This window comes from Balaenoptera physalus (assembly GCF_965194825.1).
Source record: "Balaenoptera physalus genome assembly, chromosome: 6".
Taxonomy (NCBI): domain Eukaryota; kingdom Metazoa; phylum Chordata; class Mammalia; order Artiodactyla; family Balaenopteridae; genus Balaenoptera; species Balaenoptera physalus.
Window position 1 is genome coordinate 39,700,105 of NC_138885.1, and position 22,677 is coordinate 39,722,781.

General features: G+C 37.8%; 1 protein-coding gene across 3 annotated transcripts in view; it reads left to right on the plus strand.

Moving 5' to 3' along the window:
• ARHGAP15 (Rho GTPase activating protein 15) overlaps positions 1–22,677 on the plus strand; it is a 618,973-nt gene that overhangs the window by 541,752 nt on the left and 54,544 nt on the right. For all 3 annotated transcript variants that reach the window (XM_082465102.1, XM_082465104.1, XM_082465103.1), the window contains one exon: positions 15,126–15,231. In XM_082465102.1, coding sequence (XP_082321228.1) covers positions 15,126–15,231 — 106 coding nt within the window. The remainder of the gene's footprint in view (positions 1–15,125; positions 15,232–22,677) is intronic.

Below are 22,677 nucleotides of genomic sequence, written 5' to 3' on the forward strand. Positions count from 1 at the left end.
AGAAAAACCTAGAGGAAAGTCCAGTATATTATTTTCCTAGAAATGGTTTGATCTGTGAAAATAGTATATTTTTCTATGGCTTAGAACAACTAAAGGTTCTGTACCAAACACAGAGAATTATTTTTGTTATCAAGATAGCACATACTCATTATAGAAAATTTGTAAAATGCATTTAAAATGGGGAAGAAAGTGATCTATATTCCTGTTACTCAAAGATAACTTATCATGGTTAATATTTTGGTATATTTTTCTACAGTCTTTTTAATTAGCTGTTTAGCAAAGCTATAATTATACGGTATCTAAGCAATTGTACAATTTAAAGTTGTCTCTTTTAACAGATTACAAAAATAATAAATATTTATTGAAACTAACTTGAACAGAAAAGTAAAAAGAAAAAAATTAAAATTACTCTGAATTTCATCATTGTATTTTGTAGATATTTCCTTTTGACCTGTTTGTTCTGCATTTTTTCCCCTGGACTTTTAAAAACATATGCAACATAGGATAATTTGTATATAATACTTATCATTGCTTAATTGTTCCGTCTTTATCACTTTAATTGTTCCCCGACTCAGTTTTTTCAATACAGTTATTATAGGTATAAAGGATGTTTACTAAAGATTCAGGAGTTATACAGTTATTATAGCTATAAAGGATGTTTACTAAAGATTCAGTTTTTTCAATACAGTTATTATTGTTTACTAAAGATTCAGGAGTAAACATTCTGCTATTCTCTGAAGCTTTGATTTTTGCGAAGGGAAAACTTTAGTAACTCTCCAGTGCAATGTTCTAATAATGGTGTCACATGCTAGCAAATGCCAGAACTGAATAGCATCAGTCACTGTTTTAAATGGTCATTAGAGCTTTCACCTGAACTATGAAGGGTGAAGCCCAAGAAAATCATTTCCTGGAATGAAATGGGAGCCAGAGAGAAATAATTCAATGGAGGCTTCTGAGTTTGGGGTCCAAATAAGTATAAAAAGATACTTAGTTTCATTTATAGTGTCTCTATTCTTGAGTTCTAAATTTTGATTCATCAGTCAGTAGGGCTTACATAATAAACCTTCAAGTAAACTTTTCAAGAAAGCAGTGCTATTATAAATCTTTGCATAGATGAACGTGTCTTTCTGTTATCCTAACATGAAAAAGATGATTGAAGTGTGCACACAGTTTGAAGACCACAGTTTTCCCTCTGAACAACAGATACTGCTTTTACTTCAGAATTTAGTGAGATAAGTCTTAGGAAAGCCTGCATGACTACTTACTTAGTTTTATTTTTGTTCTAATAATTGTAGGATAGTGCTTGATCTTCATCATTACAAAGTTTTGCCAGACTGTATGAAAATAATATATCTACCCAGTGATGTTTTCTTAGAACCTAGCTGTCATTTTTAAAGAGAGAGTTTTTTTCACTCACAGACATTTTCTTTAATTTTGTCTTTGATTATTGAATATTTTTCAAATGTGCTGGTTTCTTCCTCAAGTACACTTACAAGTTGTAGACAGTCTCTCAATTCTCTGACTTCCAACATGTCTTCTTCCTATCATTTTTTGTTTCCACATTCTGGGGAAGCTTCTGTAGTTTGTCATCCATATCACTGACCTAATTTTTCTACAATGACAGTTTGGCCTTTAATGTAAAATTTAATTTTGTTTTGCATTTTTAGATTTCACACTGTCTTTCCTCACCATCTATCTCTTTATCATCTCATCCTAGTATGTTTTCATCTTATCCAGTTCTCTCCCTATGGCTTGCTGACCCTTTTGATTAGACTCCTTGATATACAAAATTCTGTTGAAAATACCAAGTAGTTTCCTAATTGTCTCATGGTCATTGTGAGAGTTCTGCATTTCTGAGCATTGTTCTCTTACCTGAAATGAGTTTTTTCATAGGTCATGCGCTGTTGGAAATTTTGTTATGTTTACTCATCTCAAAAGGTGGAAATGCATGCAACATTCTGTGCACATTGCATTTTGCCTTTCACCCTCTGCTTTAGTTTTAGCCTAATCTTTGTCCTGGAGTACCATCCAGTTGACAAATTGATAATCACAGCTCTTATATTTATTCTTTTCTAGCACACTTAATGACTTGTGGCCCTACTATCCTGATGATATTTCTCCCACTATGTTTCTTAACTCACTGGCATTCTAAAAGATGAAAGACATACGACATTAGAATTCCAAGAATGTGTTCCTAATAGAATTTTGCCAGTCTCCACCTCCCTCCTATGTTTTACATATGGGACTACAATTCCTATGGTGATATGCGCCATCATCTGCCTTCCACTCTCAATTATTATTATTATTATTGTTATTATTATTATTCTGCCTTCCATTCTCAATCTCCTTGGTTATTTTGTGGAAACTGCTATCTCTAAATTGTTGCAGGCAAAAGAGAAGTCTTCATCCATAGTTAGAAGGGCAGAGGACAGGTGAGGAAGGGAAGAAGGAAACGATACTGTTCACAGTACGCAACACTATCAGCTGAGTAGGAAAGGGAGTTTTTGGTTGGCACAGACCTTGAGTCTTTGATTCTGAAATCAGACAGTTGAAGAAAGAGAAGGATGTTTCTATCTGCTCTGAGAAAGGCAGGCTCTCTGGTTCAATAGTTCAATAGCACAAGTGGTCCCACTTGTGCTGGCACTTTCCAGTTAAATTCCATCTGTCTTGAAGGAAATTACTCTTAACTTTTTGTCACCACGTTGCCTGTGAGTCCCTGTTTGAGAATTCTAGTCTTTTTTTCTTTGTCTTCAAGCATATTTAGCGACGAGTTCCAAGAGGTGGTTAGGTGTTGCCAACCAGATGCCATTTTTAAACCAAAAGTCAAGATTTGCATCAAGGACATCACATTGAAAGTCTGCATTCAAATTCTCCCTTGGAGTGTGACCTCTGTCTATGACTTCTTCTTTACATTTGCGTCTTTACCTGGAAATGGTAACAGACCTGAGAGGAGGATGTTTATTTTTAGTCTTGCCATTTGCAAGGAAGGCCCTTTGAGCTTCTAAGAAGATGCTTAGTATCACAAAATGAAAATCAATCATTTATCGTAATGATCGATTTTAAAATATTATTTTTCCATTTGGGGGATTTTTTTTCATTGTCTAAACCACACCTTGGTTCTTTTTATAAAAAGAATTTTGGACTTTACACCACAGGAAAAAAAAATTTCTATTAGCTTGAATTGCGGGTAAGGAGGTGTGCAAATGGCCTCAAGTTATACATTTGCAGAGGAAATATCATCCAGATGCTCAAGTCAGCCTTTTCTTGCCAGACAACTAAGAACCATACCAAAACTGAGTCTAAAATCTTTAACAAAAGAATTCCACAATCACTTACCTTTGAAACGGACATTAATTAAAAGAAACATATCCCTTGTGATCAGAGTTTAACTACTATTAATCAGGGTTCACCACACAATTAACACTTTGAACTGATTAGCAGATGGAAATCATAGCAAGACATTTTGAGGTTAAAATAGTGAATGGACATATTCTCTTACCCAACTCACTGTCCCTCATCTTTTAAAAGAAAAAAAAAAAATTAAGCACTCCAGTCATAACGAACTGGGCAGATTTTGTTTTCAGTGAGGTGTTTGCCATTACATATTGCACATAATGTATGGCACTGTTAGGAGGAAAAAATTGGAGTCAAAGTGGCTGGAAAGTTAGGTCTGCTCTGTAGCACTGTGAGATTGTTGACATCTGCCGAGGTTGGAGCGCTCAGTAAGCAGGAAATGGGGTGTCACTCTGAGTGGTAGTTTACCATTATCCTGGCATCCTAATGAAGTGTCTGCAGTGCACAGAGCTTCTGGATGGCATCTTAACGCACGGCTAAGCAAAAGCACTTCTCTCCCTGTCACTGTCATCCATCTGCCTGCACCCTACTGTAGCCAATGGGATGGAACCATGCTACAATGTGCTATAAGCCATTTAGAGTTGCACATTGCATAATCAGTCCCATCAAATATGTTAAAAATGGCTATTATTGGTTATTTTCTTCAAACTCTGGCACCTGGAGTTTGATACATTAAAGTTAAACTTTTCCAAGTGCTGTTTATGCTATTAATTCCGCATTCCCCTTCCCCCCACTATCTAAATGGGAATGAGTTGCATCCTCATTGTCTTAAGTCCTGTTAATGGACTGAAAGAGTTGTATGAATATTCATTAAAAACTTCACTGTACATCACACTTGGTGAATTTGTCAATTTACAGTGTAATGGAATGGTCATTTTCTTCAAGATAACCGTTTTTAAGAAAAGGACAAAGAATAAATCAACTCAGATCACAGATTGGTTGTTTTCATCTTTGAGCACATTATTTAGTTTGCAGTGATAGTTTGAGGTCTCTTGATAGATTTCTTTAAAGACACAGTGCATTTCACCAAGTACATTTGCAGTTTAAGCTAGTATTGTCAATGTCGGATGATTACATTTGGTGTTTTAACATTACCTCCGATGAAATTCTCATGCAGTAAAGAAGACGATATCTGTTATGAGGTGGCGTAAGTAGAGCAAGGCGTGTGTGTTATCCTCCCGGAACGTCTAAATAGATCATGTGTGATCCTCCGGCCGTAGCTGCAAAGCAGCTGGATTGCGGTGGCGAGAATTGACGTGCTAAGATGGCCACCAAGTTGAGAAGGCGCTTTCTGTCACAGGCAGGGGCAACAGGAATCTGCTAAATTCGCGGGGGTAGGGTGGGGTTAGATAAACAAGAGGGCATAACATAATTCGGTTGCATCAGGAATTTTTTTCACAGACATTAAAACTATGGTAAACATAACAGCGGGGAGGCTTGTACTGCAGCACAGTGGGAAGCTCAACGCGTCTGCCCGCACCGTGCCTGGTTCAACCACTGCTAGAAGTCTCCGAATTTCATTAGCACTCAACAATTCACCCAGTTCCCCAGAAAAGGAGAAAAAACCCAGGCACCAAAGCCCCTCACTAATTATTGTAAATGCTCCCAGGTTACAGTTTTCGGGGGACAATAATGGCAGAATGATGTTAAACTAGAACGAAAGAGTCATTCTGAAATAAAAAAGAATAAAAGGGCTCGCTTGTTTCTTTATTTGTGTTTGTTTGAAATCAGTGCAGTCTTTCATTCGATGGGTAAGACAGTGTGTTAGAATATTAGACCACCTCTTTACAATGAAATTTTAGATGACCTAACCAAAGTGTGTACAGCTCTTTCTGAGCAGTGAAAGTACAGGTTGGTTTCACAAATGACATCTTCCACTCCACCGCCTGCCCCCAAATTTATGCAAGTTCGTCTCACAAATCTCTGAAACAGAAATTGTATCCTTTGGAGGAAATTTGTAATAATACAAAAATTAATGTGGAATCAAATGTAGGAAGACTGGCAAACTACTGTAGATTATTGCAAAATACTGCATGTCAAATTCAACTTTTTATCTCCCCCTCAAAGAATGGAATTATTTGAGAAAAATATTGGCTTTTTCACAGGGAGAGGGGTCTGCTATTAATGCCCGTAAACATTTTAAATGGCACAATTTTTTAATGGAATGATAGGTGTTTATTTTTGCTAAATCCAGGCTTGGGAATCTGGTTTCTTCATTCATATCCCCCCAGCTGCTGTCAGCATTACAGCACATCAGCTTTCCTTCATGTGCGGATATTTCTCCAGAACTCATTTGCAAAAAAGTCGAAGCAATATTCAACACCACATCCAAACCTCTTTTAAACACACAAAGAGATAGGAAAACACATCAGAACTAGACCATTGAGAAAATCCTCCTTTCAAATTTACTGTCTGCTTCACATGCTAGTATAAAATATCCCACAAAGTCCTGTTTGTGATCCATTTGAAACAATCTTGATTTGCTTAAATTGTCACATTCTTCTTGCACATTTCTTCCTAAATGCAAAGATGGCAAAGAATTCTCCTCCCTCTTCATTATAAAAGTGCAGAATTTCTGGTTTGTTTATTCCTAATGGAACACTTGAGAAAGAAGAAAATATATAAATATCTCCTTCGGAAGATTAGTTGTCTCAATCTTTTTAAAAGAGAGTATTTGTTCATTTCTTCCCCATGGTAAACAATTTGGGCTTTTCATTGTAATTTTCCATGGTCAAATTAATGCATTTCACTTTACTGTCTTGGTCCCATGGTTCCAAAACATCGTACTTTTTAATATCCTTATTTCTTCTATATATATTAATGTATGTCATTTAGGACATAGATAGGGATAGAACCTAAGCTCCTTTTTAAACAAATTTGTTGGCAGAAGCTTCTACTTCATTGTAACTTACTGAACAGAATCTGGAAAAACTCACAATCGAACAAAGTAAACTACATCGTACTCCTTATGAGAACACATTTCCAAGCAAAGGATTTCAGGCAACAAATGGCATACCTGTTTTGAGTATTTCAAATCAAGCATCAGAAATTTCATCTAATCTACTGGTAAATATTCTATTGACAAGGTCAAGAACAGAGAAAACTCCGGCCCCCAAGGCAGAAGAGAGAATAAGCATTAAAAAAAGTGGACAGTTTATCAACTTCAATTTCTAAAGGACTGTGCAGTCCCTTTATAGGATGTAGAGGAAAGTCCCCGAACTCTACTGAAAGTATGTCCATATGTATGTGATTCTTCAAAGATTATGTTAAGGATGTTAATGAAAAAAATGGCTAATAATTTCAAGAAACCATAAAGAAAGAGAGAGAGGGGGAGAGGAAAGCAAGCTGTGGCAAAAAAACCTGGGCTCAGCAGCTTTCTGGGGGAAATGGTGAAATGTGACTATGTGATTTATAATGAGAAAAGGTATCTACAACATACAATTTTCTACCTAGCTGCAAATAATAATTCATAGTGATGTCCCTTCCAGATAAAAGACCTTTGCTATGTAGGACCCATGTGGTAAAATGATCATGATAAATGTCAGACCAGTGCAGGTAACGGCTTTACAAACCATTAAGATTAGCTGGCTCTTTTTTCCGATGATAACGGTAAGCATGCTGTGACTCTATGTGGTAATAATATCTCAGTCCTGATAAATGCCAGAGCCAGGCAGAGGTGTTTATCATTCCCAGTTCAGAAATGCTGACTAAAGTTACCACATGTTGCCTGTTTTTCTTCTTTTACAATACTCTCACAATTAAAAAAAAAAAAAAAAAAGCTGAATCATACAATTATTTTAGTCCCCATTTCTTAAAGGAGTTTGATGCTTGTGCTCTTAACTCTCCCCTGCTCTTAATGCCACTGTGCAGCCATGTTGAATGAACTGGCTGGAGAAAGAGTTCACCTCATACTAACCACTATCTCCTCTTGAGAGGTGTTTTGTTCCAAATGAATAGTTATGGATAAAGTTGAATATGCTTCTTCAAAAAATATTTTTAACCCAAAAGACAGGGGAAAATATTTCTTCGTTCACCTTTTTCTTAATTGTGTGACAGATCCTAGTTGTTTTCAAGTGTGATTTTTTAAAATCCCCTATAAATTTAATTTGTCTACCAGTGGAAAGAGGTAGACACATTAAAACTTTAAATCCAGAGAAGTATTTGTAGGATTGCCACCCTCATGAAAATGTACAAAGATAATGCTTAATGTAAATAGCTACTTGAGTATTTGAAAAGAATTACTCGTTTATGGTTAGAAAGATGTCAAATGTCTCAAAACGATAAGCCTGTTTTTTTTTTTTTAAGGCTTGTAAAACCAGATATGCACGGATAAATATAGTTTAAAGAAAATTCTCAAAGGAGAACTAAATAAACTAGTGAGCTTTATTTTCTGAGCACACACTCTCACCTGAGGATGAATTAGTATCATTTGTAAGTTACAGAAATGTACTTGGCCACCATGACACTTCCAAAATTACTTTGAAAACAAGAAATTTTAGGGAGGATACTACGATCATGCTTTTCCTGTGAAGATTGCTGCCATTACCTTACTCTTTGATTCAGACAAAGAGCGGCATTGCTGCAAAACTGAGGAAATTTGTTTTAAGAGACAGTTCCAGGTTGGTGAATTTTAGAAAATGTTATCATCCCCAAATTGACTGCACCAAAGCAATAATCCAAGTTATTAAAAGTTACTTAGAGCCTAAAAGTTGAATACGTTTTCCAAACTTGCCCCCAGTGTGAGGTCAATACACCAGAAGTCCCTAGGATAACATAGATACAGTTACATGAGAAAGAAAAGGTGATTAAATTACTTTCTTGAATGTATTTGGGGACGTACAAAGAAGTTAAGAATAATGATTCGAAGACCTTCAGAAATCGATTAGAAAAAATTTTACATTTGTGACTTGGTATTAATTGCATTTCTCAATTATTTTGAATTTTTTGGTATAGTGAACTAACACCCAAGAAGCATTTTGAGTTTAACAATCATCTTAGAGGATTCCTTCAGTCAAAAGAAAGATACAAACTCCACTGATAACTATATAATGATATGTCTTAAGTTTAAACATCTCTGGGACATATTTTGTATGTTATCTGCCCCTCTAGGCTGTAAAATGACAGTAGATAGGGATCAACTTTGTGTTTGGCACACGCTGCACATTGGTCTTAATAAACATTTTTTTCTTCAACCGTGTGTACATATATATGTTTAATACTCTAAAAATTATTTAACAAAAAGGTATTTTTTTCTTTTCAATAATTTTCTAGTTGGTATTGCCAGAGACTAGGAGTAGAGGTGAAAAGAAACAGAAGTTGGCCTTAACAAAACTAAGTTTGCCCCTAACAGCATGCTGTAGATGGCCTAGCTCCTCCTGCACAAGGACCAGAAATGGCCTCTGGAAATGATGCTAAACTGGCCAGGATGCTGAAACTTTCCTCACAGGTTGAGGAATCCATGGACTTATGTCAATCAGTTGGCCAGAGAATTTTTGTTACTGACATTCATTAGCTATGGAGAGTTATTTTTAAAATTCTTCCTAAAAGGGAAAAATTGTTCAAAAATCAGACAGCACATTAATATCTCCTGGAAGTAGAAACAAAGAATACAACAGAAATCTGGGGTACCAGTGAGGGGATTAGATCTAATACGCAGGTGATCCCTACTAGAGAAAGTAGATTCAGTTCCTGCTGCATCTTTCCTGCCCTGTGTTCTCAAGTTGAACTGTCTTGACATAGATTATCAGCACCTAAAATCAAACTTACCAGGTAACTGCAGACATTAAGAATGTGTCTTCCTTTTAACTAAATATAAAAAATGACTCTTCAGTTTGGAGGGGGCGAGGGGAGCAGAATCTTGAAAAATTGCAAATTGCCAGCTCCAGGTTAGCCTGAAGTCCATTGTTCTTCCTTTTTATGATGCAGTGGCACGTCTATTTATAATACACTATGTCTACTTATGAATTAGAACCAAACACTCTTTCATAATGGACAGCATTCTAAGTATTTATGGCTTCATATGATTTGGGAAATGGCCTTGAACTATGAACAATCATGTGTCAGGGCAGATAGGATGATTCAAAAGAAAGATTTTAATGGGAAGGGTACTTACATTCAATAAGCACTTATAATATGTGCATTTATGTACATTGAAACATTTAATTCTACAAATGGGTTGTGTGTGTGTGTGTTTAAATGAGGAACTGGAAGCATCAAAAGTTCCAGCAACTTGTCCCAAATCATAAGTGCAGAGCAAGAATTCTAACCTAGTTCTTTCAGACTCCTTCATGATATACCACTTCTCTTAATTCATAACAGGGATTTAAAGCCTCTACTTGCATCCATTTGTAAGTCTTGAATTTGCTCCCCTCCCCGCAGTGTTCCTCCCTGAAGTCAATGTAAATTATTTAAAGAAAGTTATCAAGCGATTGTTGTCATGCCTTGGATGATTCCTCAACACCCAATTCAAATTTTATAATTAAAAATCATGTCCTCAAAGATTTGCATCCAGTTGTATGGTACACTAAAAAAATAAAATGTTCTCTGAAGATAATCATTCCTCCTATAAGCCGGGACAGTCTCTGAATTCTGAAATGGTGATGATACAAAGAATAGAAAGTGAATAGAAACTAAACTGCTTTCTTCCAAATATAGCCCTGACGTATAAGTGACTACCATTTTTTTCATACAGGATGCACTATACATTCCAGAGTAACTTTCAGAAGCAGAACAGCTGTGATATTGCTGACCTCCTCAAAACAAAGGGGTACAGTTGTCCTTTAAGAATTACAGACAAATAGAAAGAATAGTACTACTGATAACATTGGTTACTGGGAGAATCTGGTCTTTTCTTCCCCTGGGTGAACCTACATAACAAAGCAGAATTAATTTTGAAATATGATTTAACATGTGACTATAAATAAGTTAAGAATAATAAATGCATAGATGATAAGGCCGGAAAAGTGTCCAGGGGTCGTGAGGTCCAGGGTTTTGCACTGCACAGAACTCTTTCCATCGTTGTATAACTTTCTCTTATCTCTGCAAAAAAAGGCATTCGGTTGTAAATGTCCTTGTTTTAGTAGCAACATTTCATGCAGATAAATGCAAATGCATCATAAACCATATTTTTAAAAATGTGTCCTCAAAACCATGAATCAGGGGAAAACTATAAAGCCACATCCTTACCATAACATTAAAGGCTATTTCACATCGTGTAGGAGCTGTTACTTCTCTAACTAGCCTGGAGTTGTTTTTGAAGAAGTTCATTTACAAAAGAGTTTGATGTAGTTTGAGAATATGGGGCCAGGTGAGTGAGGAATAGGCATTAGTAAAAAACAGTTTACTATTTCAATATGTACATGTACACTATGCATATTTTTACATAGACATTTTTGCTACTATTGTGTAGCAAGAATGAAGCACTACAGAAAGATTTTGTATGCAATGTGGGTTCACAGCTCAGAGATTGGAGAGGCTATTGGGATCTGGGTGGGAACTAAAATGGACGTATTAGAGAACATAGAGTAGATACAAACATAAATCATAAGGGAATGAAGGTAGGAGCAAATGTGAGTGAAAAAGGAAAGAATCATGGAGTTTTTTTTAATTACTGGCAAGATTTTGTATAAGTCTCTTAGTATACAGTTTACCTAAGAGGTTCTCTAATTCTCCATATAGAAAAGGTTCATTTCCCCCCTTTTAGACATAATGTAAAAGAGTCAGAGATATCTCAAAGTCTTCTCAAAACTCTCAATAATTCACGACAACGAGAAACCATATGCTGAAGGAGAAATATTAATAGAAAATGCTGTCTTTCAGATGCTCACTGAATCAGTCGAAGACAGTTGACGCATCTTTAGTAAACTGTGTCTGAATCTTAGCTCATTAACCACTCCTGTATTATGTATGCTGATTCCAGCTCCTAATATGACACATCAATAAACCAGATCAGAAAAGGTGTCATTTTGATTCTAATGTATCCAATTGTATTTTTAGATGTTCCTCTACTTAGAAGTGTTTGTGTTATTTCCTGATTTTACAAGCTATGGAAGAGTGGGTATGGTATTGATTTGAAGGGGGAACCACTGCTTTCCTATAACCTTTTCAAAGATTTTGTTCTGATTATGTTGTAAGAGCAATAAATTGCTCCTCCTTGATAATATTTCAGCCCTCTCCAAGCCATTGTCCAGTACCCCCTCCACTACTTAAGTGTAACTCAGCCGCAAATATGTATATACCACCATTCATTCCAGTTCCTCAATTATGTGTGAAAGCAGAGGAAGAGGGGAGAATGTTTCTATAAAGTATTCTTCGTGTAGGATGTTTCTTACAAGCAGATATGGGAACCACCATGTACTTTTATAAGAATTCTTGCATGGAACTGAGCTGCTAATCAAGCAGATCATCAGTCTCTCTGCCCACCACAAGTTATTTAGTGTGTTGTACAATGTCAGGCTACCATAGCAAGTGTATCATCACCAACTGGCACCAACTCAGTTCAAGTATTAGGAACTACATTTTGAACGCTCACTGCAACCAGGTAGTATGCTCATTGCTGATGATAAAAGGTGAACCATACCCAGCATGGGCCTCAAAAAAGGTGGGGGTGGTGAACATTTATGGAGTACCTACTTTTTACTAGTCATTGTTTCCTTTGTTCACTAACTCTTTCTTTATTCGTTTAACCCACTGTATACCAGTATAAGAGCTGCCTCAGTTTATGGGAGAATTCTCAGTTTAATGGGAAAAATTGAAAGGCATTCAAGCCATGAAAGTATCATGCAGAATGTTATCTACATAGAATGTCCTAAGTGCAATGGAACATAGAAGAGGGACTTTGTCTAGGGAAGGTCATAATTCTTTTACCTAATGGTTAAACAGACAAAGTAAAGTTTTAATTCCTGCCCAGGCACCATAGCAGTGACCTTGCACACTCAAGTATTTCCAATTAAGCAACGCCAGCCTTTCTTAAACCTACCCTGACTGGGGCATATTTCCCTAAAACTGAGGTTTGCTGGGTATAGCCATTTAGACCACTCTCCATTTATTGTCTGTCAGGCTTAGATTATGGCCGCTACTCCTATAGTCCTCAATGTCAACAGATTCCTTTTTTGGAGACTCTGACATTGACCTAATCATAACCATGGCCAGGGACTTCAGTGAACTTAGAAAGGTGTCTTCTCCTTCCTTTCCCTCCTCTCCCTTCCTCACCTCTCCTAATTTCATCTTAATTGCTTGAATCAAGTAGTTCAGCAGATCCTTAGGTAAATTAAACTACTAGCATCCTGCCAAACTATGCAGAATGTACCCATCTCATAAATATATAAATGTATGTATATGTACATGTTCATGTATATGATCATTGGTGTGTTGCATTAGCTTCAGATGGCTAGATACAGGGTATCCAAGTATCCCTCAGTGCTCTGTCCTGAACGTACTGTACCACTTTTCCTCTCATCTTCATTGACTTGTTTCCCTTCTTTTTCTGAGTTTCTCATATCCTATAGGCTCCAACTGGTCCTGTGAAGCATCACATTATCTTAACCATCATTAAGCTACAAGGTGGCTTTCTACCCTTTGGCAGAAAGATTAGATCTGCTGTCTGCTGTGATGTTGCAACTGGCTTTTCTGTTTTTCTCTCTCTTTTTCTCTCCCCTTTGTCTCTTTCATTTGCAGTTGTCCAATCCATATTATGCTGGAACTCTTCTAAGAGTAAGTGCAGTTTTGAAAGCTCAGACTGTGGGAGGCATTATTTATAGGCCTCTGTGGTTTCAGGAAGAAGAAGAAAAGCTTCCAAGCAGAGTTCTACTAGGAAGACTGCCCCCACCCTACTTTAGCCAAATACTATCTTCTGCAGGATATTTTCCTGTAATTCCTTATAAAAAGTTTCTTTTGCAAGAGTGTATTTAAAAAAGAGGAAAACAAAACACGCTGCCAGTTTCTACACTAACTCTTTCTTGCCCCACTCTATAAAGTTTATATACCTAATAACAGGTGATTATGAACTGGGCTTTTGGACGCACATTGTATTAGGAAGTACGTTTGGTTTAGTATCAGAGACCCACCTTCAAAGGCTTCAGTACACAAGGACTTATTATGTTAAAGAAACTCAGAGACCAACAGTGCAGGACTGGTCTGACTGCTCCGCAGATTCAGGGAAGCTCTTTATACTGTGTGTCCCACTCTGCATGGCCTCAGTCCTCAAGGTCATCGCGTGGCACAGCCATGCCGTCTACATTCTGAGGAGCAGAAAGTCCAAAGGACCACAAAGATAAATTAGCCCCCTGCACACAGCCTCCCCGGAAGTCCCGCATAATACTTTGCCGTCTCATTGGCTGGACTCTGTCATATGGTCATTCCAGCTGCCAAGCAAGGAAGCTAGGATAAAGGATGTGGCCATCCCTTCAACAGCGGGATTGTCTAGCTAAAGAAGAAGAGAATGGATATTGGGTGGGTGCGTGCCTTACATATTATTCTCTTATCTATCATCTTTTCCAGCAGTGGCCTCTTTAGAATCATCAGGAGCTCTGTGCTAGAAGTTAAAGTATAGAAAGGAAAGGCACCTGAGTCAGTGTATCTAAAGAGTTTAAGTTTGAGAAGTAATTATAATTCTGGGCCCTGGTTAAAACTATGGTAAGATAAATTCTCTAGTATAGTAAGTAACTCAGTTCTTCTTATGCCACCCGTGCCCAGAAAGGCAAAAAGAAACAAAATGAAGGAAAACAACCAATGTGGTATGTAGTTTTGAACAACTTCCTATTTTTTTAAATATATATGACCAAAAAATTAAAAATCAATAAAAAATACAAATTAAAAAATAAAACAAAATGTATATGAATAAGTATTATGCTTTCAAATTTATTTGCACTTTTTTGTTTTACAGCAAAAGCGAAATGTATTAGGGAGAAAAGATAACATAGAACTAATTTTAAAAATTCTTTACTTCTCCACAAAATCAAGCAAAATAATAGAATATTGGTAATTGAATCAGAATGTATGTCCTTGTGTGTTTGTTTTACATTGTTGCTGTAACAAATTATCACAAACTCAGTGGCTTCAAACCATAAGAATTTATTATCTTACGTTCCTGAAGGCCAGAACTGTGAAGTCAGTTTCACTGGGCAAAAATCAAGGTGCTGGCAGGCCTGTGTCCCTTCTGGAGGCTCTCTTTCCTCAGCTTTTCTGGTTTTTAGAGGCTGTCTTTACTCCTTGGCCCATGGTCCTTTATCACATAGCCGAATCTCCTTTTGTTTTCATTGTCATATCCCCTCTCTCTCCGACTCTGACCCTCCTGCTTCCCTCTTAGCCACCTTTGTGATTACATTGGGCCTCCCAGATAATCCAGAATAATCTCCCCATCTCAGAATCCCTAATTTAATCCCATTTGCAAAGTCTCTTTTTCCATGGAAGGTAACATTCACAGGTTCCAGAGATTAGGACATGGACATCTTTGGAAGGCCATTATTTACCCTGCCACAACTTGTAAAATAGTAAAGCATTTATGAAAACTGATGTAATACCTGATCTTAATAAGAAGATCGTGTCAGAGCCACACTGTTGCTGCTTTCATTTTCCCCTGATCTAATTCAGAGTCAAAATAAAGAAACTTCATGATACTGATTTCAAGTATACCTATTCCCTTTGGCTGCTAATTAGAACTTTAAGTTGCTCAGACTTAGTCCAGAATTCTCCTAAGAAAATTCCCTCATGCACCTAAGAAATCACATTCTTTTCTAACCTTCCTTTTTAATTTCTTTTTTTTTTTTTTTCAGAAAAGCAAGACAATAACACAAGAATTGAAACTATAAAGTCTCTTGTACAAAAACTCCCTCCACCAAATCGTGACACCATGAAAGTCCTTTTTGGACACCTAACTAAGTAAGTTGCAGAGTTTCTGGTTGTTCTGTCATAGTCTCATTTCCTAAATGAGCAATATTTAATTTCAAATCTCTAATACAAGAGTTTCCGAATGCATCGGTCTCAGATTTCCCTCTCTAGCTGATCTACGTCTTCCTGCAGAAGCTGGGGAATGTGCTAGAGGTAGGAAGGGGAACCTACAAAAGGAACTTTTAAAGTAATTTCTTTTTTCTGGCTTTTCAACAAGTAGATGGTTGCTGATTGATTGTCGGAACTGTAGCCAGAGCCCTGGGATGGGCTGGGTTTACTTTGTTATTTAGTATAATGGCAAGAGCTTGAAGTGATTCAGACATGAGTTCAAAACCTAGCCTCACCACGTACCAAGAGTGATGACCACAAATAAGTTACTTAAACTCTCTGATATCCAGTTCCTTCGTCTGTAAGACATTGATTCAGATTGATAAGGTGCCATCCATGTAAACAGCTAAAAGAAGAGTATTTCTGGCAGAAAAAAAAGACAGTGTAAAGACCCAGAGGCCGCACAGAGCTTGATGTATTTGCAAAGCAGAAAGCAGGCCAGGTGGGCTAGAGCCTAATGGACAAGGGGCATGGTGGTGGAGTTGAGGTCATAGATGTTGGACCAGTGTAAGATCACATAGGTTCTTGTGGGCCACAGTGAGAGAGTGGAATTCCCTTCTAAGTACAATGGAGAGCCATAAAGAGTGCTAAATTGAGGGATATACAAGATCACCCTGGCTGACAGGTGGAGAATGATTTGCAAAAGTGAAAGCAGGGAAACCTATATGGAGGAGACCATAGTAGTCCAGGCAAGAAGTAATGGTGACTTCAGTGGAGGCCTTAAAGAGGTATTTTGATGATAGGTCAGATTGGATTTGCTGATGGTTGGGGTGCAGTGGGGAAGGGAAAGGAGAAATTAAGTGTGCCTGTTAGGGTTTGGGTTTGGGCAAGTGGAGAAATGGTAGTGTGGCATGGATGGGTAAAACTGGAGGAGGAACGGGTTGAATAGGAAGAGCTGACTGGAGAACTTCATTCTGGACACGTTAAGTTTGAAATGACTGTTCCTCATTTGCCTTCTGTTAACACCTTCTTCAGATAATGCAGAGTGCAATACAAGTGATGAGGCTGTAGCTTTCACCATATGCATATAGTAATGTTGAAGCCTGACAGAGTTTCAAATAGATTGGGCAGTTTTGCTTTTGTGAGATTAAATCTCTTTAATCATCCATGCCTTAGGTTGAGTCATTCCTACAGATTATTCAACTAATCCATTACATGATTTTTAATTGTAAATGTAATGTGCGGAATTGCACACACAAAAAATTTAAGCAACTGTCTTACATGTAAGTCAAATTTGTCTACTAGTCACTCTCAGCCTGCTGAGCAACTAACATTTTTGTATCTACCCTTCCAGACCTGTTCCTAAGGACATGCAAACATACCTCTGTGTGGTTGTTTATTGCACTAGAGTATATCATTCTGCACATATTGTTCTTCTACTGTTTTGCAACTCATGGCCAGCTTTCCATTTCATTACACAGACATCTGATTCTTTCTAATGATGGCACAGTATTCCATGGTATGCATAGTCCATAATTCGCTTCACCGGGCACTGCGTTAGGGAACATGTTTCAATCTAATTCATCTTATTTGCTTCTTACTTATTTTACTCCCACAGGGGAACCTGTGTCAAAGTTCAGAACATCCCTTATTGTTAGAATGCCCCTTTTTGTCACCTCCACATTACTGGCTTCAGTGGGAAACCCAGTGTGGTTAAGTGAAAGGATCTTGGGCTTTAAAGAAACAGAGAGAGAAAGCTAGAGTCAAATTCTTGTTCTATACTTTATACTCCCTTTATGATCTCAAGCACATAAAATCGGATTAAATAATATCAACCGTATCTTGTGGTTATGAGAATTAAATGAGATAATGCATATAAAAAGCCTGGCACAAGGTAAGCATTCCTCAAATGTTAATTCTTTTCCCTTAGGATCCAGACACACCATGAAAGGGGTTTCAAGTTACAAGTAAATACTGGAGTGCTTATCTCAGTAACTTTAACTGGACAAAGTCATAAAACAAATGGAAAAGTGTACTCTTTAATGCTATGCAATACCTAGTCTCAGAGATCTTGAGAAATATCCATTACTCAGTCTCAATTATTCCTTTTTTTTTTTCCAACTGAAAGAACAGCTATAAAATGAAGAAACTGAGAATCAGCTAAATCCTACTCTGAAAAAAACACACACAGACGAGAATCTATCCAATTAAAAACCTTCAAAGGATGAGAATCTTCCACCTTCATGCCAACAATCCCAGTATTAACAATTAGCGCCTGATCATGTTTCTTATATCTAAATTAATTTCCTAATTTTGTTAGAACTTTCAGTCGAGATGGAAATAGATGTTTTTAACTAAGATTTAAGATCAGATGATTATGTCACCTTCACAGCATTCACGTGATAAGATTTTTCATTACAGATGGAGAAAAAAGTGTTATCTGCTAGCCACCCGCCTTTCTTGAGTGGTGTGACCATATTCCACCCTGCAATGATCTATAAACGGGGTTTAATTATGCAGAAGTGTGTGCACATGATTATATCTTGTTAAGCATTTCTTGTTAAGTTTTTGATAAACAGCCAATCGTGGCATGTCATCAAAGCTTGAGAAGGCTAAATAAGAAGATTGTTTAACGAGAATTTAAATGTATTCATCTTTGAAAGAATCATTAGAATGTTTTCCTTAGTCTTGATGCATTTGGTAGTTCTTCAGAAAATCTACCATCAACACTTGTATGTAGTGTTTATTCCAAATTGCTGCAAATATATATATATTTTGAAGTTTGTTTAGTAAGGGTCAGGGAATGTAATGAAGTGCCAAAAATTCCACTTGACCTGCGTTGTACTCTATAGCCAACAGAATAGAGGTCCATTTTTGCAAAGCTCTGAGTTAAACATTCCCTTGAAAGCAGAGCAACTACCAGCTGAGAAAGCTTAATACAGCACAGTTGGGCTAGAAGGTGGATGCAAGTGCTGTCCACAAAAGCCAGAATTTTTAAAGGATTGTGATTATATTAAGCATAAGATTACACAATAGCTGCACAGACTGAATAGTCTCAGAGTCCAGAGTCCTCATTCGCGATCAAACTCAAGGTGAAGTATGTGCTTCTGCTGTGATAGATTGAGACCAGGAATTCAGAATACACTATCATCTCAAAATGCCATCAGCCAGAAACCTTTATTAATAGGCACTTTCACCAATTGACATTACAGTGATAAGCACTAGAAGGTCCTGTGACAGCTCTGAATCATCATATAAATGGCAAGTTCTATCTCTGTTAAAATATAAGTGTCGAATGCATGTTCCTTCAGCCTGCTTCTTTGGAAAGGCAGGCAGGCAAAGTGAAGATGAAGTTAATGGGAAGGAAGACCTAGAAAGATAAGGGTTGCTTGCTGATGGGTAGTGGTTGGAGGTTGAGAGCCAGGCAAAGAGGTTATATAAGAAACAGAGAACCATTGAGACTTTATCTGCTGGACATTTGCATGATGTGCTCTGTGTTTATGAAAGAGTAGTCTGACAATAGAGTGCAGGGTGAACGAGATAGAAGGAGAAAAAAAACCTAAGAGGCCACATGGGAGTTGCAGTTGGTTTGGAGTGATGAACATAAAGTGGAAAGCAATGGTCCAAATCCTGAGACTTTTCAAAGGAAAATTCCATACAATTTTTATTTCTCTCATTTCTTTATCCCCCTTATCCAGTCAGCCATGGGAATAAGTCTGCGGTTTCAGTGCTGAGTAATTGTAAAAATAGTTCCTCTGGTAGCAAGTTAAAAAGCAAAAGGAGACAGTGTTTAGAAGGGTGCACTTTTTTCTCTGTTTTGAAATGCAGACGTGGGAAAGAGGAAGATGAAGATGAGGGTATAGAAGACTAATGAAATAGAGTAAGCCCCATTTTGTCAGGTGTGAATTGAATCAAGCCCTCTAGATCTGCTGGTGGGGTATTCCAACCAGCATGGTATGAAGCCATATATGTAATATAGCTCAAGAATGAAAACCTTTCCAATCTTCATGCCTTTTGAGCCAATCATCTTAATTGCTAGGACCCTATCCTAAGTAATGCTGGGGGATGAGGGCAGTTTATGCAGAGAAAATCTTACTATTTTCACTGGTGGAAACTTGGAAACAACCTAAGTGTTCAGTGATAGGGGAAGGTTATATAGAACATGGTACATCACATCAGCTTCATAAAATGTGGTTCATAGCTAATTGTTTTTTTAATTAGGGAAATGCTTGTATTAAGTTAAATAAAGTCAGGGTTACAATATTTTATATACTTAAAGAGAGTATAAGTATAAATATGTGGGAAAGTTGTGCATCTAGAAAAGACTGTAAAGCTATTTGCTGAGATATTAATATTTCTTTCTTACTGTTGTTGAACAATGAAAGTTGTTTTTTTCTTTGTGTGTTTCTTTTTCTCTCCTAACAATGGGATAGAAAGAGACATTGAGGTTAAGAGAACCGGTAAAGAGAACAGGCTTTGGAGTTAGGCAGAATTGAATGTGAGCCTTGGCCCTGCCACTTACTGGGCATGTAACTTAGAACTGACCTAACTCTAAGCTTCCCTCTCACCTGCAAAACAGGGATCATAATAGAACCTATTTCTGTGGTGAGGAGTAAAGGAATAATCCCTTTAAAGAGTCTAGCACAGTACCTAGCACACAGTTGGTTCTAGTAAAGCATCAGACATCAACATGTATTATTTTTATAGTGAGAGAAATATAAAATTATTTCTAATGAAATAAATACAGGAAGAATTGCAGAGGCTGGGTTGCCAAATTTCCTGGCTTCCAGAAAATTCTTTACCCCACCACAGAACCTTTTGCCAAAACCTGAGTTTCTGTACTGGCCTGACTCAGCCAGTTTCCCCTAGTCCCAGTGAGGCTGTTTTCACATGTTTGACAAACCACGTGACGCCTCCATGTGTTGGCCCGTCCCTGTGTGAATTCCCCTGCCCAATTCTGTACAGTCACCAACTCTCCATCAACCTGATCTGAATCTCGTCCCGTGTTCTCAAATCCAACTATATCTCACCTTCAAAGTTGTAGCTTGCTGATAAGAAAGTCTGGTCCGCTTGACTTCTAGGCAGGCCTGGGAACACGGGAGAAGGACACAGGTCCTCCTCTGCTTCCTGTCTGGAGCCTCCCATCACAGCAGTTTCCTAGGGACAGACAGTTCTCTCCTTGTTGTCTAACTTATCAGAATGGTTCTCGCAGTGAGAATTTCCTACCAGGCAGAACAGCACACTGGCCACGTGGAAGCCTGGTAAGTGAGATAATTTGGAGCTGGTAGAGCCTTACCCTATGCCTCAAATCCCCAGTGTAAACACTCCTAGAATTTTATCAGCTACATGTCCACCTAGAATGGACGCTGACCTTTTCAAGTTCTAGAATTCCTGTTGCCGTTCCTATAAGTAAGCTGTCCTAGCTATTGCTGAAGTCTTTTCTCACATTTTTATTTCCGGGATAAAAGTAATTCATGAGAATTACAGAAAACTTAGAAGATAAATACAAAAATATTTTTCCCCCAGCTAAATTGAACTTGTTATCCAGATTTACTTTGTGGCATGCATTTTGGAAGCCAAAACAATCTCAGATGTTTGATGGTGGGTGGGGGGAGGATATAAAAGAACATTCAATTCCCACGTAGGTATATATTGTCCAGAGAAAGTCACAATGTCTTAGAAATGGGTGGCTTTTAGAGGTGACATAAAATAATGTCATTCATTGATTTTCAAAAATAGCCTTGGAAGAATATATTTGCTGCAGATTTTAGATGCAAATAAACATTCTTATAGGAGACGTGCACTTTGTAAAATAGGCTGAAAGGAGAGCATTGACTCTAAGAAAATCGTCCAGCTGTTCATAGAATTCCAAGGTGAATAGACAAGTCTCATGGAAGCATGCCAGTTGAATGCCTCATTGAAAGGCGAAACTGTTGAGCTGTGGCTATTTTGTGAGAGTAAACCGATATTTAAAGCTTCTCTGTGGTCTTCATGGATGTTAAATAAATACTCTACAAAAGCATGTCAGAGGCAACTCAAATGATGATGACTTAGAAATATAGGGGTTGTATGAGGAAACAGTGGTGAGGAAATAATTCATCCACTCTGTCTTTAAAATGGCATTGTGAGCATTTCTGATATTTTGGGGGGAGGCGGGTGAGACATGGCCAGAGATGGACGGGAAAGCCCATGAACCCTCACCCTTCTCTCTGGTCAAGGGCAATGGCTGGTGAGGCTCTGCCTCCCGTCAGGCCTCTGAAGGCTCAGCTCTGGTGTGCTTTGGAGCAGGCTGTGTTTTTCTGTGCTGCCTTCTGGCATTCCACCCTTTTTCTGTACACTTTGGTCTCTCACCCAGCCACAATACCTGATATCCAATGACTTGCAGGCCATGGGTGTTTTTACTGGAAAATAAAGAACCTTAGCAAATTGTTATTCTCCCTTTTTCTCTTTCTTTTTTTTTTCCCTGAGAAACAGGGGCTGCAAGTTGTTTGAAATAAGCCAGAAGCCTAATAGCTCCTTTGCTTGTGTATTTGAAATGGCACCCTAATCACTTTGAAGAGCTAATGTACTTCCTATGGGCCTGAAATTTCTCAACTGGACTCCCGTGGCAGAATTTGGCCTGTAGTTAAGAAAATTAATTACTCTGATAGTGAGGATGAAGCAATAGTTCCCAACTCCCTGTAGTAATCATTAAAATGTCATCTACTTAGGAGACATCTTGGCATGGGATTTATAAGGTTTGTGAGCTGGGGACTAAGTTCAATGGTCCTTCCAGTGGTGGATCCTTGTTCTAGAGGAAGGCTTTGGGAGATAAGGTTTTTTAAGATGGGAGTGAAATTACTTTAGATCTTTTGATTTAACATTTGAATGTTAACAGTTAACCACTGAATAATAAAAAACAAAACAAAACTTAAAATGGCTACTGACCATTTATCACTGTCTTCTCTGTTGTTAGTGGTGGCTCACCTTATGGGGGTATTTCCCTCATAAGAGGTAAATTTTTTAATTTGCCTCACCCTTCTCCACTGTGAATCTTGGCCTTTCACCTAATGGAAAGAACCAGGCATTTGGAATCAGAAGACATAGGCTCAAGTCCCAACCTCAGCCCTTAGAAACTGTACAACATTAGGAAAACCTTTAATGCCTCTAACCCTCCCTTTTGCTTACATGTGAAAGGGGTCAAATAAATTCACACTTAGGAAAATATTTGTTAACTGTGAAGCCCTATCCAGCCGTTCCTTTAGGAAGTCTTAAACGAGTGCCTGCTGTACTCCAGGCGCTGGACCAGATCAGAGGTTGGCAACCTATGGCCATGGGCCGCATCCAGCCTGCTGCCTACTTTTATCAATAAAGTTTTATTGGGAAACACACACGCACACCTATATGTTT